At 39.7% G+C, this 13,678-nt stretch overlaps 1 protein-coding gene across 2 annotated transcripts in view; it reads right to left on the minus strand.

Moving 5' to 3' along the window:
- Positions 1 to 11,580, minus strand: part of CUL4B (cullin 4B) — a 34,086-nt gene extending 22,506 nt beyond the window's left edge. For both annotated transcript variants that reach the window (XM_059910520.1, XM_059910519.1), the window contains exons 1-3: positions 11,400 to 11,580; positions 10,111 to 10,659; positions 7,832 to 7,947 (exon numbers count right to left, since the gene is read on the minus strand). In XM_059910520.1, coding sequence (XP_059766503.1) covers positions 7,832 to 7,947; positions 10,111 to 10,659; positions 11,400 to 11,427 — 693 coding nt within the window. In that variant the 5' untranslated portion in view covers positions 11,428 to 11,580. The remainder of the gene's footprint in view (positions 1 to 7,831; positions 7,948 to 10,110; positions 10,660 to 11,399) is intronic.
- Between the last annotated feature and the right edge of the window lie 2,098 nt (positions 11,581 to 13,678).

Consider the following 13,678-nt stretch of genomic DNA (forward strand, 5'->3'; position numbering starts at 1 on the left):
TAGCAAATGAAAAGAAAGCCTAAAGGAAACCACTTATACCAAAGGAGGAAAGGCACTACACCTTACCAGGAAACAGCAGACCACTTAGATATAGCAGCTAAGGAGGAATAAGAAGGCTAAGTCTCTGCTGGCCACCACTTTCCATGGGGCCTTGGGTCAGGCCACAAATGCCTAAGGGTGTGTTTATGTTTATTTCATGTGCCTGACTGGTTCACGTTAGTCCTCTATGGACTCTCTCCCTTCCTCCTTTAGTAGTCTTCTCATTGTATCTTGGTGTTCTTTTTGAGTGACTAATTTTCTCAGCATTTCTCGTTTTCCTGCTTAGATTCTTTGTATTTCACCTTCTCCACATTTCCCACCTGCAGTACTTTTCCGAGTCCTCCTTCACCATTCCCTTCTGCTCTGTTACTCTTTCTTCCATATATTAGTTCTCATCACATCTATTTATCTTCTTACACAAGATACCATATTCCCTTACTACTCAGCTAGGTTCCACTTCTTCCAATAAGCTTTCCTTAATTGCCTTGGCTACCAGTGACTCATTTGGCACTATCACCAATCATACGACACTGACTTGTCCCTGAGTCAATACTGTATCTCTTAATGTGTATAACCTGTCCCCCAACTCTCTTTAATGACAGAAAGAGACCATGTGCTCATGTACCTATATGTTCTTTAATACTTTTTGGGCTTTGAACCAGGTGAATATAGTAAATATTCAAAAAACTAATGTACCTATAACTAGCAATGTGTCCTGCACACAGAAGGGGCTTACAGCATAAGGAGAAAACTGGTCAGAAAACATATAATTACAATACACTGTGTTGGGTGCTATGATGGAGATAAGATAGAGGTGAGGTCCCTAACCCAATCTTTAGGGCAGAGGTAAGTCAGGAAAGGCTTCCAGAGCACAAGTAAAGAGGTGGAGTCCCAAAGACCCAGGGGGAAATAGATAAAGAACTTATGGGAATAGTGAGAAATAAGAGAATTAAGCTGGTCTTCATATGCATACAGCTTCACCTGTGTTTAGTTGGAGAGTGGTTTAAGATATGAGAAGCAACAACAGAAGGAAAGGAAAAGGCAGGAGGATCTAAGGTGAGTTTTGAAGGTCAAGATGGAAAAGAACATCCTGCTTCTCTAATTTAGCCTTGACTGCTTAACATATAGACCAGATTTAGTAATTTCCATTCCTTAAGAACTTTTCCATCAAGCTCTTCAGGTACCATTATGGAGAAATCCCATAAGTGGTATAAAAAAATACAAAGGACTGAATGGTGTGGTGCATGGTCTACTATCATTTATGTAAAAAAAAAAAAAAAGAAAATTAATTTAAAAAACCTCCACACAGTTGTTTTTACACACATGAACCATTTCTGGAATGATACCCCCAATTATGTTTGTCGAGAGGGGAATTAGCTGGGGGAGCAGGGTTGGAGGATGGAGTGGAAGTGAAACTTTTTACTACATGCTCTGTAATACTTTTGGGACTTTGAATCAGATGAATATACTAACTATTCAAAAAACTTCAGTACTTGCCTCCCCCAATAAAACCCTATCTTCCCCACCACCGTACTTTTTAGCATGGCATTCAAGGCTCAATATTACCATTATTTTACTCTCATGTCTGTCTATAATCTTCCATACACCCCGTGATCTAAATACTCTGCTTTGCTCACTTTCAAGCAAGGTTTGTTTGGAGCAATCATGTGTGCCTAAAACAGTGGCTTCCAAAAGTTTTTGACAAGCCACAGTAAGAAATACATTTTATGTCACAATCCATTATACATAAAATTTATGTAATTGAAACAAAATCTTCATGAAACTGTACTTACCATTACTATGTGTGATGTACTCCGATATTTTCTATTTTACCTTTTTTAAAAAATGCTAGTCACAAACTACTAATTTCATGAACCTACTAAAATATAAGTGCCTTAGGGGCAAGGACTAAGTGATCTCTATATGCCCATGGCATTTGTCCAGCTGTGCACACAGTAAGCAGTCACGCAGTCACTGATTCAACAAGAATGGGGTGTTTACTAAGTACTCTGTCCTGTTAGGTGCTGGGATAGAAACATGAATAAGTGTTAAATCACTACTGAGGAGCTTGAGGTAAACTCTATTTTATTCCAGATCTTTGAAAAGCACTTTTAGAAATGTATCATTTTACATTTCACTAAACACTCTGGAAATCCCTGGAAGTTTGATCTGGTATAATTATTACTAATATAACCTTGTTTCACAGGTAACTATTTGTATTAAACATTCTGGATAATTCTAGAAGTCTCTTAAATAAAACTATCTTTTTTTTACTTAAGCTCCCAATCACTACTGGTTAAATATGCTGCCTTAAATCCTTTTTGCAGGTAGTCGGATATAAGATAAGAACATTCTAATAAGGTTTTAACTTTTATTCCTCCAAATCCCAGCCCCCTCCCTCCAAAATTCATACACTGCATCAAACACATGTTTGTCTGAAGAAAAAAAAGAACTCCTAAGAAAATATAAACGTGTAGCAAATGAAATGCAAAACTATAGTTCCTGAAATTTGCAGAATATAAGATTTAGAAACAGCAAAGGCACATAAGCTTGCATTTGGGATGAGGAAAAGAGTGGAAATGAGGGTAAGAAGACTAGAATAAAAAAATGAAGAGGATTAGAATAAGGATAAAAAATACAAAGAATGCGAAAATAAATGGTAAGGGAGGAAATCTGGAAAATTTTCTGATTTAGCAACAACAGACACTTAAGAAAGATAGTAAATTCCCACCAGGGTGCTGAACTCTGGTCACTGGCCTAACAGGTTGGGGCTTATTTTTCAAACCATAATGTTTAAAGAGAGAAAGAAAAGCATACCACAAAACTTTTCAACAACTGATACAACAATAAAACTCAAAATTATGTCTTTTTACATCTAGTAAAAATGCCTAAAATAAGATAATCAAAATATATCAAAAACTAAGAATTTGCAGAAAGGAAGCCGAACAATGAAACCTAAATTATTTCTCTTTTTACATCTAGTAAAAAAGAGCTTAAATAAGACAAATTATCAAGGACTAAGAATTTGTAGTTGGGATAAATAGCAGGGATAGTATTAACAATTCAGTAAAAAGAGGAGTAATAGTAACGTGACAGACTAAGCTTAAACACATCAAAGGTTAAACTTACAGAACACAATACCTAGTCATCAATATAATAGCTTGTCACCTCTGCTAAGAATCTACTACCTGCTCTCCACTGACTGCTTAAGAAACCCGATTTTACAATGGAAAATAACCTATACTCAGATGGATGCACTATTTGCTTCCAGTCTTGCGGTCATGTACTTGATGAATGAATCATTAATTGAAAGGCTCTGTTATTTAAGATTTATTTCACAAAAAGCTAACCAAACAAGAGTTCTCATTATTAATGATGAAATTATTTTCATCGGAATTGAAGTATGGACTAAGCTTACCTTCAAAGATAATAGCTAAAAATTTATACTAAGAATAAATGTAACACTTTCATACAGAAACCAGCCAGCTCCAAAAAAGGTAGCTGATTTAAAAACACTACACAGCTATTCACACAAGGCTGAGAACATGAGGAAAATAATCCCATTACTTAAAATATCACTTAGTAAAAAAGTCACACGCCAAAACCAAGATTCCAACTATTAAGATACCACATATAAAAACAAGACACATTCTTGAGCAGTGCGGAGGGACACTGTTCCTAGAGAGTTCTCTTTTTCTATTATTTTTTCAATTTGGCTAATGATGTTTTCTGATGCATATTTGGGATGTAATCTATTTATCAGCCAGCTGTTCTGGCCCAGTGTGATTTAGAATTTAAAAACATGTGTGGTTTTAGAGCTGTATAATAAAACATAATCTTAAAGATACCTTTTTTAAAGACTCAAATACTACTTATCATCATCATCACTGATGACACGGACATACAGCAGGCAGTGTAGTAAGTACGTTTTGGCAGTATTTTATTTACAACTGAACAACCCTGCCATATAGGTAGTCTCCCCATTTTGCAAATGAGGAAACCAAGGATTAGAGAAGTAACTCACCCAAAGTTATCATGAGTGGCAGATCTCAAATCTAAGGCAGGCTGATCAACTCAAAAGTCAGTGCATTTACCATACCCCTATCTGTAGTCAATCAAAAACAAACAAGCAAACAAACAAACAAAAAAACCCAAACCAAAACAACATGAACCACTGCCTCACTCTTAACAGGATTTCAAGGTTGTGGAGGAAAGATAATTTTTAAACTCAGGTACAAGTCACACTTTAAATCACTTTTGAAAGACAACATTTACTTATCGCAAATATACTCAGAACAGCACGTTCTTTTCTAGAAATTAAAAACTTATGAGGTAGTATATGCAATCCACACTAGGGAAGACTTCCATGCTTAAGCCTTAAAGCAAAATGGTTTTTCATTCATAGAAAAAAGTTCTGCATAGACATATGCCAAGTTAAGTGTTTACTTCAGGGACGGGGGTGGGGGGGATGGGGGGTGATGAGGAGTTTGGAGAACTTTTGTTTGGTACACTACATACTTCTATATTGTTTCAATTTTAGAAGAGTACTTTTAAATTACATTTCAACCTGTTAAAAATCAAACAAGCACCTGAAATCCAGATGGTATGAAATAATTTTACTCCCTTTATCCTTTTATCCTCTTTTTTGAACTTGAACACCTCAAAATAATCTTTCTGAGAACAATCCCAAGGAGCATTTATAAAATTAAGGTCAAAAACAGTAAAAGAGCTAGAAACAAATGCTTTTGAATTTATTATCACAGAAGTAGTAAAGTACTATGAAAAATGCAAAGAGTGAAAAGTTGTAACACTGACTTTAGGCTAAAGAAAGGCAACTGAACAACAGCAGGTAAAAATTCTGAAGTACAAGAAAGGAAAAACACAAAAAATGTGAGCTGTGAGCTCTTGAAACACAAAGGGATTTAACAGAATCAATTTATCAGAAAAAGTATTTTTTTTTAACCCAAAAGCTCTAGAAAAATATTCAAGGTAAAGTAAATAGGGTTCATTAGCAACTACAATCAATATGTTATAAATATGGGGACTTCCTTGTTGGCGCAGCAGTTAAGACTCTGAGCTCCCAATGCAGGGGACCCAGGTTCGATCCCTGGTCAGAGAACTAGATCCCACACGCATGCCACAACTAAAGAGCCCGTGAGCCACAACTAAGGAGCTCGCCTGCCGCAACTAAGACCTGGAGCAACCAAATAAACAAGTAAGTAAATAAAAATTTTTAAAAATGTCATAAATATGAAATATGTAAAGTAACACATTACTGAAATTAAAGATGCTGTACGCCAGCATATCCAAAGAAACACCACATACATGCACGAATGCAAAAAAATTACCTTTTTTAAAATTAATTAATTAATTTATTTATTTATTTTTGGCTGCGTTGGGTCTTCATTGCTGCGTGCGGGCTTCTTCCTAGTTGCAGCGAGCGGGGGGCTACTCTTTGCTGCGGTACGCGGGCCTCTCATTGCTGTGGCCTCTCCCGTAGTGGAGCATGGGATCCAGGCATGCGGGCTTCAGTAGTTGTGGCACGGGGTCTCAGTAGTTGTGGCTCGTGGGATGTAGAGCGCAGGCTCAGTAGTTGTGGCGCACGGGCTTAGCTGCTCCATGGCATGTGGTATCTTCCTGAACCAGGGCTCAAACCCATGTCCCCTGGGCTTCCCTGGTGGCGCAGTGGTTGAGAATCTGCCTGCCAATGCAGGGGACACGGGTTCGAGCCCTGGTCTGGGAAGATCCCACATGCCACGGAGCAACTAGGCCCGTGAGCCACAACTACTGAGCCTGTGCGTCTGGAGCCTGTGCTCCGCAACAAGAGAGGCCGCGATAGAGAGAGGCCCACACACCGTGATGAAGAGTGGCCCCCGCTTGCCACAACTAGAGAAAGCCCTCGCACAGAAACGAAGACCCAACACAGCCAAAAATTAATTAATTAATTAATTAATTTTTAAAAAAAAGTAAGAAGACCCAACTGTCTTTTAAAAAAAAAAAAAAAAAACCCGTGTCCCCTGCACTGGCAGGCAGATTCTCAACCACTGCGCCATCAGGGAAGCCCCAAAAAATTACCTTCTTTGATGACAGAGTTTTTTTTCCTAAAGTAAGACTATTTGCTTCAAACACTGCACTACAGAGGTATGTGAAGTGCTGTGGTGTATTAGTGAAAGTGCACTGGACTAAAAACTTGGGCATCTCGGTTTAAGTCCCCTGCTCTGCCAATACGCGACTCTAGACTTCGGAGTCCCTGAGACTCCATTTCCTCATCAATAGAGTAGGGATAACTACTACCTTATCTACTTCACAAAGGGTTTCTATAATGCTTAAATGAGATAATTCTACTTTGTAGGCTGTCACATAACACTATATGAAGAAAAGATACTGGACCACATAATTGCTTAAGGCCTTTCCAACTGTAATTCTACTTTTATTACTGTACAACTCAGGAGCCACATGTGTAATATACCAACATAGCCAAATGAGGTGGGCTTACCCTTAATACCTTAGAACTACTACTGACTACTACCTGACACTTACATAGCATTATAATGCTTATAATATTACACAGCATCATTACTATGTATTTGGCACCGTTCTGAGTGTTTGGCATGCATTGACGCATTATATTTAAACAGCAACAGAAACTGGTGATCTCAATTGACATATTACAAGTGAAAAAGTCATACTGTGCCTTATGAAAAAATTTAACTAGTGATAACATCAACTTATATTTCTATCATAGTGCTTCAAGGTGTTTTTCACAAACATCTTATTTGAGTCTTATAAGCAACACTGTGAGGTAGACAGAGCAGGAGTTCTTCCCCCATTTACAAAGGAGGAAACAGAAGCTGAGAGGTTTAGTACCTTGCCCAAGACCACAAGGGTAATAGAGCCAAAACTAGATCCCTTTGTCTTTTGACTCCTAATCCACTGTTTGTCCATCACCATACTATCTCTACAACTAAAATGAATAGATGAAAACTATGAATTCTGATAAACTGAACCAACATAATTTCTTACAAAGTACTCATCAATACAAAAACTCAAGCCATTGGATTTTTTTTTTAATATGAAACTGCTGACGCTATAATGGAAAGTAACTTCTTGAATTGGTTGTGGCAAAAATACAGTAGGTCAAAGTATCTTGGTAGCAAGAAGTCTAAATCAGGAATTGCCCTTAATTGTATATTTAAGTTCAACACTTCAAATACAGATCCATTTGTTAAGCAAAAGAAACAAACCTGAACCTCAGACCAAGTTGCTGAACTACAACCTGCTGATCATTTTTGGGCTAAGGTATTATGTCTTGTACACCAGGAGAAAAGACAAACATAAAGAACAAGAGAAAGAAATGGCAAAAGTATTCTAACAGCAAAGACGCAGAATAAAGTATATGGAGAATATCTGCATTTCTTGAGGGCTTTCCTATATAGGTAACATCACTTAGCAAGAAGTATCACAACAGAATGACATGTCACCAGAAATCATCTTTGGGATCCAGGCTATAGGATTCTATTATAGGTCAAACTTATTACAGCAAGGTACTCCTAACTGTAAATCCTAATTAGAAGGGTCCAAGATAAGCCCAATTTATACCAATAAGACTGTACCCATAGTTTATGTCAGAATATATGGTCTGATTATAAAACAGAGTGCATACATTAATCAAGAAATTGTAATTAGAAGGGAACCAAAAATCTACATAAGCGCCCATTTCAGAAAGTAAAATCCATATACATTGCACCTCAATTTACGCTAACCAAATCTGGCAATCCAAGTTAATACATACCTGATAGAGTTCTTCTAAATTGTACTTAATCGAAGTACTATTCTGGATAGCTTCCACTGCTTCTTTCAGTTTCTGCCATGTTTCATCTGTGTAGTTTTCCGGTAATTTAGGCTTATCTAGATGATATGTAAAAGGTTGATAATCAGAATAATATGTAGGAATAATATGTATTACTATTACAGAATAATTACTATACAGAATAATATGTATTACTATTAATAATATGTATTACTATTAATGAAAATATCCATAAAATACTAGTATTATTGCTCTTTAAGGGTAAATTGTTGTAAGTATTATATCTAACTATTAAAGTAACCATTATATTTAGGCTTAGTATAAAGTATAAAATTTGAAATGCCAGGATACTGTGTAAGTCATTTTGACTCACCTATTAAAACTGAAGGTGAGGGTTTTTTTCTGCTATTGACTGAATTGCTTCAAAAAATAAAAATTCAAGAATGACAAAAAAATAACAATCCTGATCCTATCCCATCATGTGTAAACCAAAGTCAACATGAATTTTGTACCTGAAATTTAAAATACTGAGTGCCTACTATGTACAAGGTACTTTATAAACATCTTAATTTTCCTAATAATGTCCTAAGGAAAGTATTATTATCCCTATTTTGCAACTGAGGCTGGAAGACTCATTTAGTAAGGCTTGCCCAAGGTCACCATGGCTAGTCAATGGTAAAACTGGGATTCTAACTCAGGTCTGTTTGACCCCCTTATTTATGTAGCATCTACAGAAATGGAGAGAAACATCTTAATTCATGTTTTAATTTAAACTGCGTTTATGAGCAGAGTGAAATATAAAAAAATTAAAACATCCAAACAACTCCAGAACCTATGTAGCACTTTCAGAATGGAAAGGAACATCTTAATCCAGGCTTTAATTTAAACTTTATTGACCAGCAATGAGTATATTTTTTATTAAAACATCCAGATACCTTAATAATGTGTTTTTATTTTGGGAGGGGGAGAAAAAAACCCAAACCAAATCTCTGAAACCAGTATACAAATGCAATTAGGGTCATAGCTCATCTCTTTAAAAATCCTTGGCTATTAAATTGATATATTTTAAATAAAACAGTGAACAAATTAGTCAATTACAATTCATATTTACTTCAGAAAGGTCTACTATTAAATCAGAAAGATTACAACACTTGAGAGCCTGGAGGTGGGAGAGGAGTGATAGAAAAAAGAAAAGGTTAAAAATAAACAACACTATGCTCTGCTTAAGACAAAATAGAGCATATTACTGATTTCCACACTAATGTTGAAAATACAAGCATGGAGAATCTAATTTTCTCAATACTAATATTTAGCCACAAGGCACTGATCTGGTAAATATTACTTTAGTTCATTCATTTTACTTGCCCATTTAATAAACATTTTAGCATCCACTACTTGCCAGTTAAGGGTGTCGAAAAAGTCAGAGAAACAGAAACACACTCAAGAGATTAAAAAGTAATTCAGCTCAATTACATTTTAAAAAATTGTTGATTTTACATTTGCATCAATGCATTCACAATACTCTCAAGCACATATCTCAAAAACTTGAAATGAACAAATTTTCCTAAAAGCCGCAGGTCAGTACTTTAAGACCCATTTCAGTGATTAAAAAAAAAAAAGATGTAGTAATTGTTCCTATCTTTAGACTAGTGGTACACAGAGTTACTACTGTGTATACACAGTATTTTCACTTCCAAACCCTACCTTTGGAAAGAAATGCAGAGATCATAAATACTTTTCTCCAACTATTGCTTCCACAATGAGTTTCAAGAGTGTAGTATTCAACATTATAAATCTAACTATAAGTCTTCTTTGAACATGAAAAAAATCACTAGTCCTACCTGCATTTCTAGGGACTAGATAACGTGGCCTACTGAAGGATAAAAATAAAAATCCCAACAGTGCCAAGGTTCACTATGCACCTGAAATAAATAAACCTTTTTAGAATACAAATTTCTCACCTGTAAAATCCGGATCAATCATATCGATTGTCAATGTTATAAGGAATAACAGATTAGATACTATAGGGTGAGACAGACCTCAAAATACTGCACAGAAACACCTGGTGTCTGCTTCAGCACAAGGATACTAACCACCCCCGGAAAATGAACCCTCCACCCAAAAAGGACCTCCCTCCACCTCACTGATTATGCATAAAACATTAGGCCACCTCTATACTGTTTAATATATTAACATAAATAGAGCACGTGACCACTCAAGTGTCAAATCCTTAGATGATTATGGATTTTGGCCTTGGTTACCTTTAAAGTTCTTGATCACTAACTTCTTAGCAGAGCCAGGCTTGCTGTTAGCAAAGCTAGAGACGGTGGTAGAAGATTTGGCTAGGCCGTTTGCGTGATGCACCGAAGCCACAGAAGAGATTAATATACTCTTATTTTTAAGTTGCTGCTGCTGAGATGTTGCAGCAGTTGGTGAAGATGAGGAGGAGGAGGAGGAGGATTCCTCAGCCATCTTCGCATCAAACCCTACAAACTCCAGGGTGTCTTCAAAACGCAGCTTCTTCTGTATCGGTACGTGGCTGGGAGCAGCCACTGAAACCCCCAGGCAGGAGAAGGACGAGGTTGAAGGGGATGCCGAATCCCTGGGTTGTAAAGGAGTGGAAGAGGAGGGAGAGGTGGAATCAAAGTCTTCTCTCTCGTTACTACTGTTACTGCCGCTACTGCTGCTGCTGCTGTTTAACTTTCTCTTCTTGGCAGAGGTGGGCGGAGTGGTGCTGGTATTACCATCAGTGGCAGATCTGACCTCCTGAGCAGCAGCAGCAGCAGCTGAGGGATTGGGGGAAGAAAAACCTGTTGGAAACATGAAAATAGCGGGGTCAACAGGCAGACGAGCATCAAAAACCTACGTTTATATGCCTGAGTGCGTGTAGGAGAGAAGGTGGCAATGCTAGAGGGGGAAGGGAAGAAAGAGAGGAGAAACACAGAGGACGAGAAGGAAAGTGAAGGGGGGGCTCCACCGGGGGAATGGGAGGGTTTGGGAAGGAGGATAGGCTGACACCAGGAGTGAGCAGAACAAGGGGGGGAGAGCGAATGAGGAGGCAGACAGGTAAACGGCCGTGCCGTCCCCCTCCCCTGCTTTTCGGTCTCTCTCCCCCCTTTCTGCAGGAGCGACTCAGTAAGTCTGTGAGGCTGCAGCTCCTCCTCCTTTTCTCCCTCTCTCTGGGAGGGGAGATGCCGTGGTTGGGGGGAGGGGGGAGGGGGAGAGAACCGGAGCTTGTTATTGTCAATAGCACAAGAAGCTAAAGATGGCGCCACTTCCGGTCACGCGGCGGCGAAGGAGGGGCGGTGTTAGTCCGCGAGAGTGGGGGGTGGAGAGCAGCACTGCAGGCGGCCGGGGGGCGGGGGAGCTGGCTTGTGGGGAGGCGGCGGGAAAGGGGCCGCTGAGGCGCTCGAGACGCTCGCGCTCGCTCTCCCTCCTCCTCCCTCTCCCGCTCCCCTTCCCAGGCAGCACTCTCCGCCCCCGGCCCACCGGTTACTTCCACCCCCTCCTAAACGGTCCCGCGGGAAGCTTCGCGCCGCAACGCCCTTACCGGAAGTGACTGAGCAGACACTTTTCATAGCGCCCAGATCCCGAAGCCCCCAGGTCCGCAGGACTTGAGTGGGGGTGGGGTGGGGGAGGGAGAAGGGGGGGTAGAGAAGTGGAAAGGGGGGAGGGGGCGGGCCTTCGAGACACCTTCGGAGCTCCTGATTGGAGCTTCCCGAACGCGAGGCGGGCAGGGAGGGGTGGTGGCGGGAGAAGGAGCGGGAAGGAGCCTGAAGGGGAGGGAAGGTGGTGACGGTGAGGGGCGGGGTGAGCTAGCTGGGAAAAAAGAGGGAGGGAGTAAAAGTAAGGGAACGGAGAATGGAAACTTTGAAAGCGATAAAGGAATAAGGAGGGGTTGCAAGGCGAGAGGAATAACCCGAAATGGAGGAAAACATAATCATGCCATTATGCCTAATGCTAGGGAGGAATGTCATGATGTTAAGATAGGAAAGGAAAAGAAAAAGAGCTTATATAGAAAGAAAAATGAGTTTTTCATTTGGTTGAGCTATAAATTGTTTCTTTTATGTCAAGGACACAGCTGACCCAATACTGAGTGTTTTGATACTTTTCTCAGTAATGTAGTTGCAAATCCTTTTACCTTCCTACCAGGAGCATTTTCTAAGATGGCTGGCTAGAGTTAAGGGTGCATTCTTTTTTTAAAAAAATTATTTATTTATTTCTTGGCTGCGTTGGGTCTTAATTGACGGTGGTTTCTCTTGTTGCGGAGCACGGGCTCATAGGGACGCGGGCTTCAGTAGTTGTGGCTCACGGGCTTAGTTGCTCCATGGCATGTGGGATCTTCCCAGACCAGGGCTCGACCAGGGCTCGACCAGGGCTCGACCAGGGTTCGACCAGGGTTCGACCAGGGTTCGACCAGGGCTCGAACTAGTGTACCCTGCATTAGCAGGCGGAGTCTTAACCACTGTGCCACCAGGGAAGCCCTAGTTAAGGTGGTATTCTAAGGCCAAGAAACAGGAAGGTAACTAACACTTCTCCCTAACACAATTCCCAGGACCAACCCCAACCCCCATCAGTCATTAACCCAGTAATTTACAGACTAAACAAAGCCACTTCTTTTACCAAATCCTGGTTCATACGTTTTGTCTCAAGACATTTTAGGAGAACAATATTGGCAAAAGTCAATCTTTTCTACCAATATAGTACATGAGCGCAAATTTTAAAATGAAGTAATCCTAAGAACAAACCTCTAAATTTGGTTAAATTAGCAACAATAAACCGTGTAAATCCCCTGTTGGGAGTTTTTATTTAACCTGAGGGTATTGGGGGGGAGGGGAGGTAGGAGAACACAATGCCAAATAAAACTAAATTTGCCAACCTGTTGATCTTTCTAACTGCGGAAACATTCAAGGAGCATGTACTGAAAGACTCTGTATGCCACACACTATACCAGGTCCTGCCATCAAGAAGCCAGAGGGAGAAGAGTCTCAAAACTAATTTCTATAACAGTACTATAACCAATGTACAAAGTGCTGGGGCAACAGGTGAAACAAGACATTTGAGAGAATTCTGGAATAGTCAGAAAGAGCTTCACAGAGGAATTGAGGTTTATGCTGGGTCTCAAAGAGGAAGTTTCCAAAAAGACAAGAGGAGAGAGGGTGAAAGGCATCCTGGGCAGTGGAAACAGGGGCAAAGCAGGGAGTTGTGAAAGGTCCTGGCCTGTTTATGGAAAAATGGAAAATGCAGTGAGGCTGGAAAGTAGTATGTCTGGTTGAAAGTAAGAAAAATGAGGCTCAAGGATGCCTGGAACATGAAGCCAAAAATTTTGGAGTCTACCCTGTAGGCTAGGGTAGACGGTATGGAGACCAAACTGGGCTTTTAAAAGCAGGGTAGTGACAGGATTATGGATGGAGTAAAAGCAGTTTGTATTGTATAGTTTGAGATAGACAAATCAGAACCCTAAGAATAAATCAGTTTTCTTAATTTTGTTTACACAGGTCCACTTTTTATTTTTTATTGTCTTGAAAAGTCCTTGGTTAAAAAGCAAATCCTCCTAGAAAAGGCACCAACTTGGGCCACTATCAGCTTTGTGCTGTTTGATGACAACAGGCTGAAAGCAAGGCTCTAATGGAACTAAGGCCCCAGGGCCACAGAGAAGAGAGATAAGAGGCCTCAAAGGGGGAAGATGGACTCCTACCTGTTTTGAATGTACCGTGTTGTTGTTCCTGTCCAAAATGAGACTGTAAACTCTTAAGGCCAGGGAAGGTATCCGAAAATATTAAACCCTCTTTTATTGTGTCTCACATTTCACACGGTGCTGAACAACTG

Source organism: Balaenoptera ricei, chromosome X, assembly GCF_028023285.1.
Source record: "Balaenoptera ricei isolate mBalRic1 chromosome X, mBalRic1.hap2, whole genome shotgun sequence".
NCBI lineage: Eukaryota > Metazoa > Chordata > Mammalia > Artiodactyla > Balaenopteridae > Balaenoptera > Balaenoptera ricei.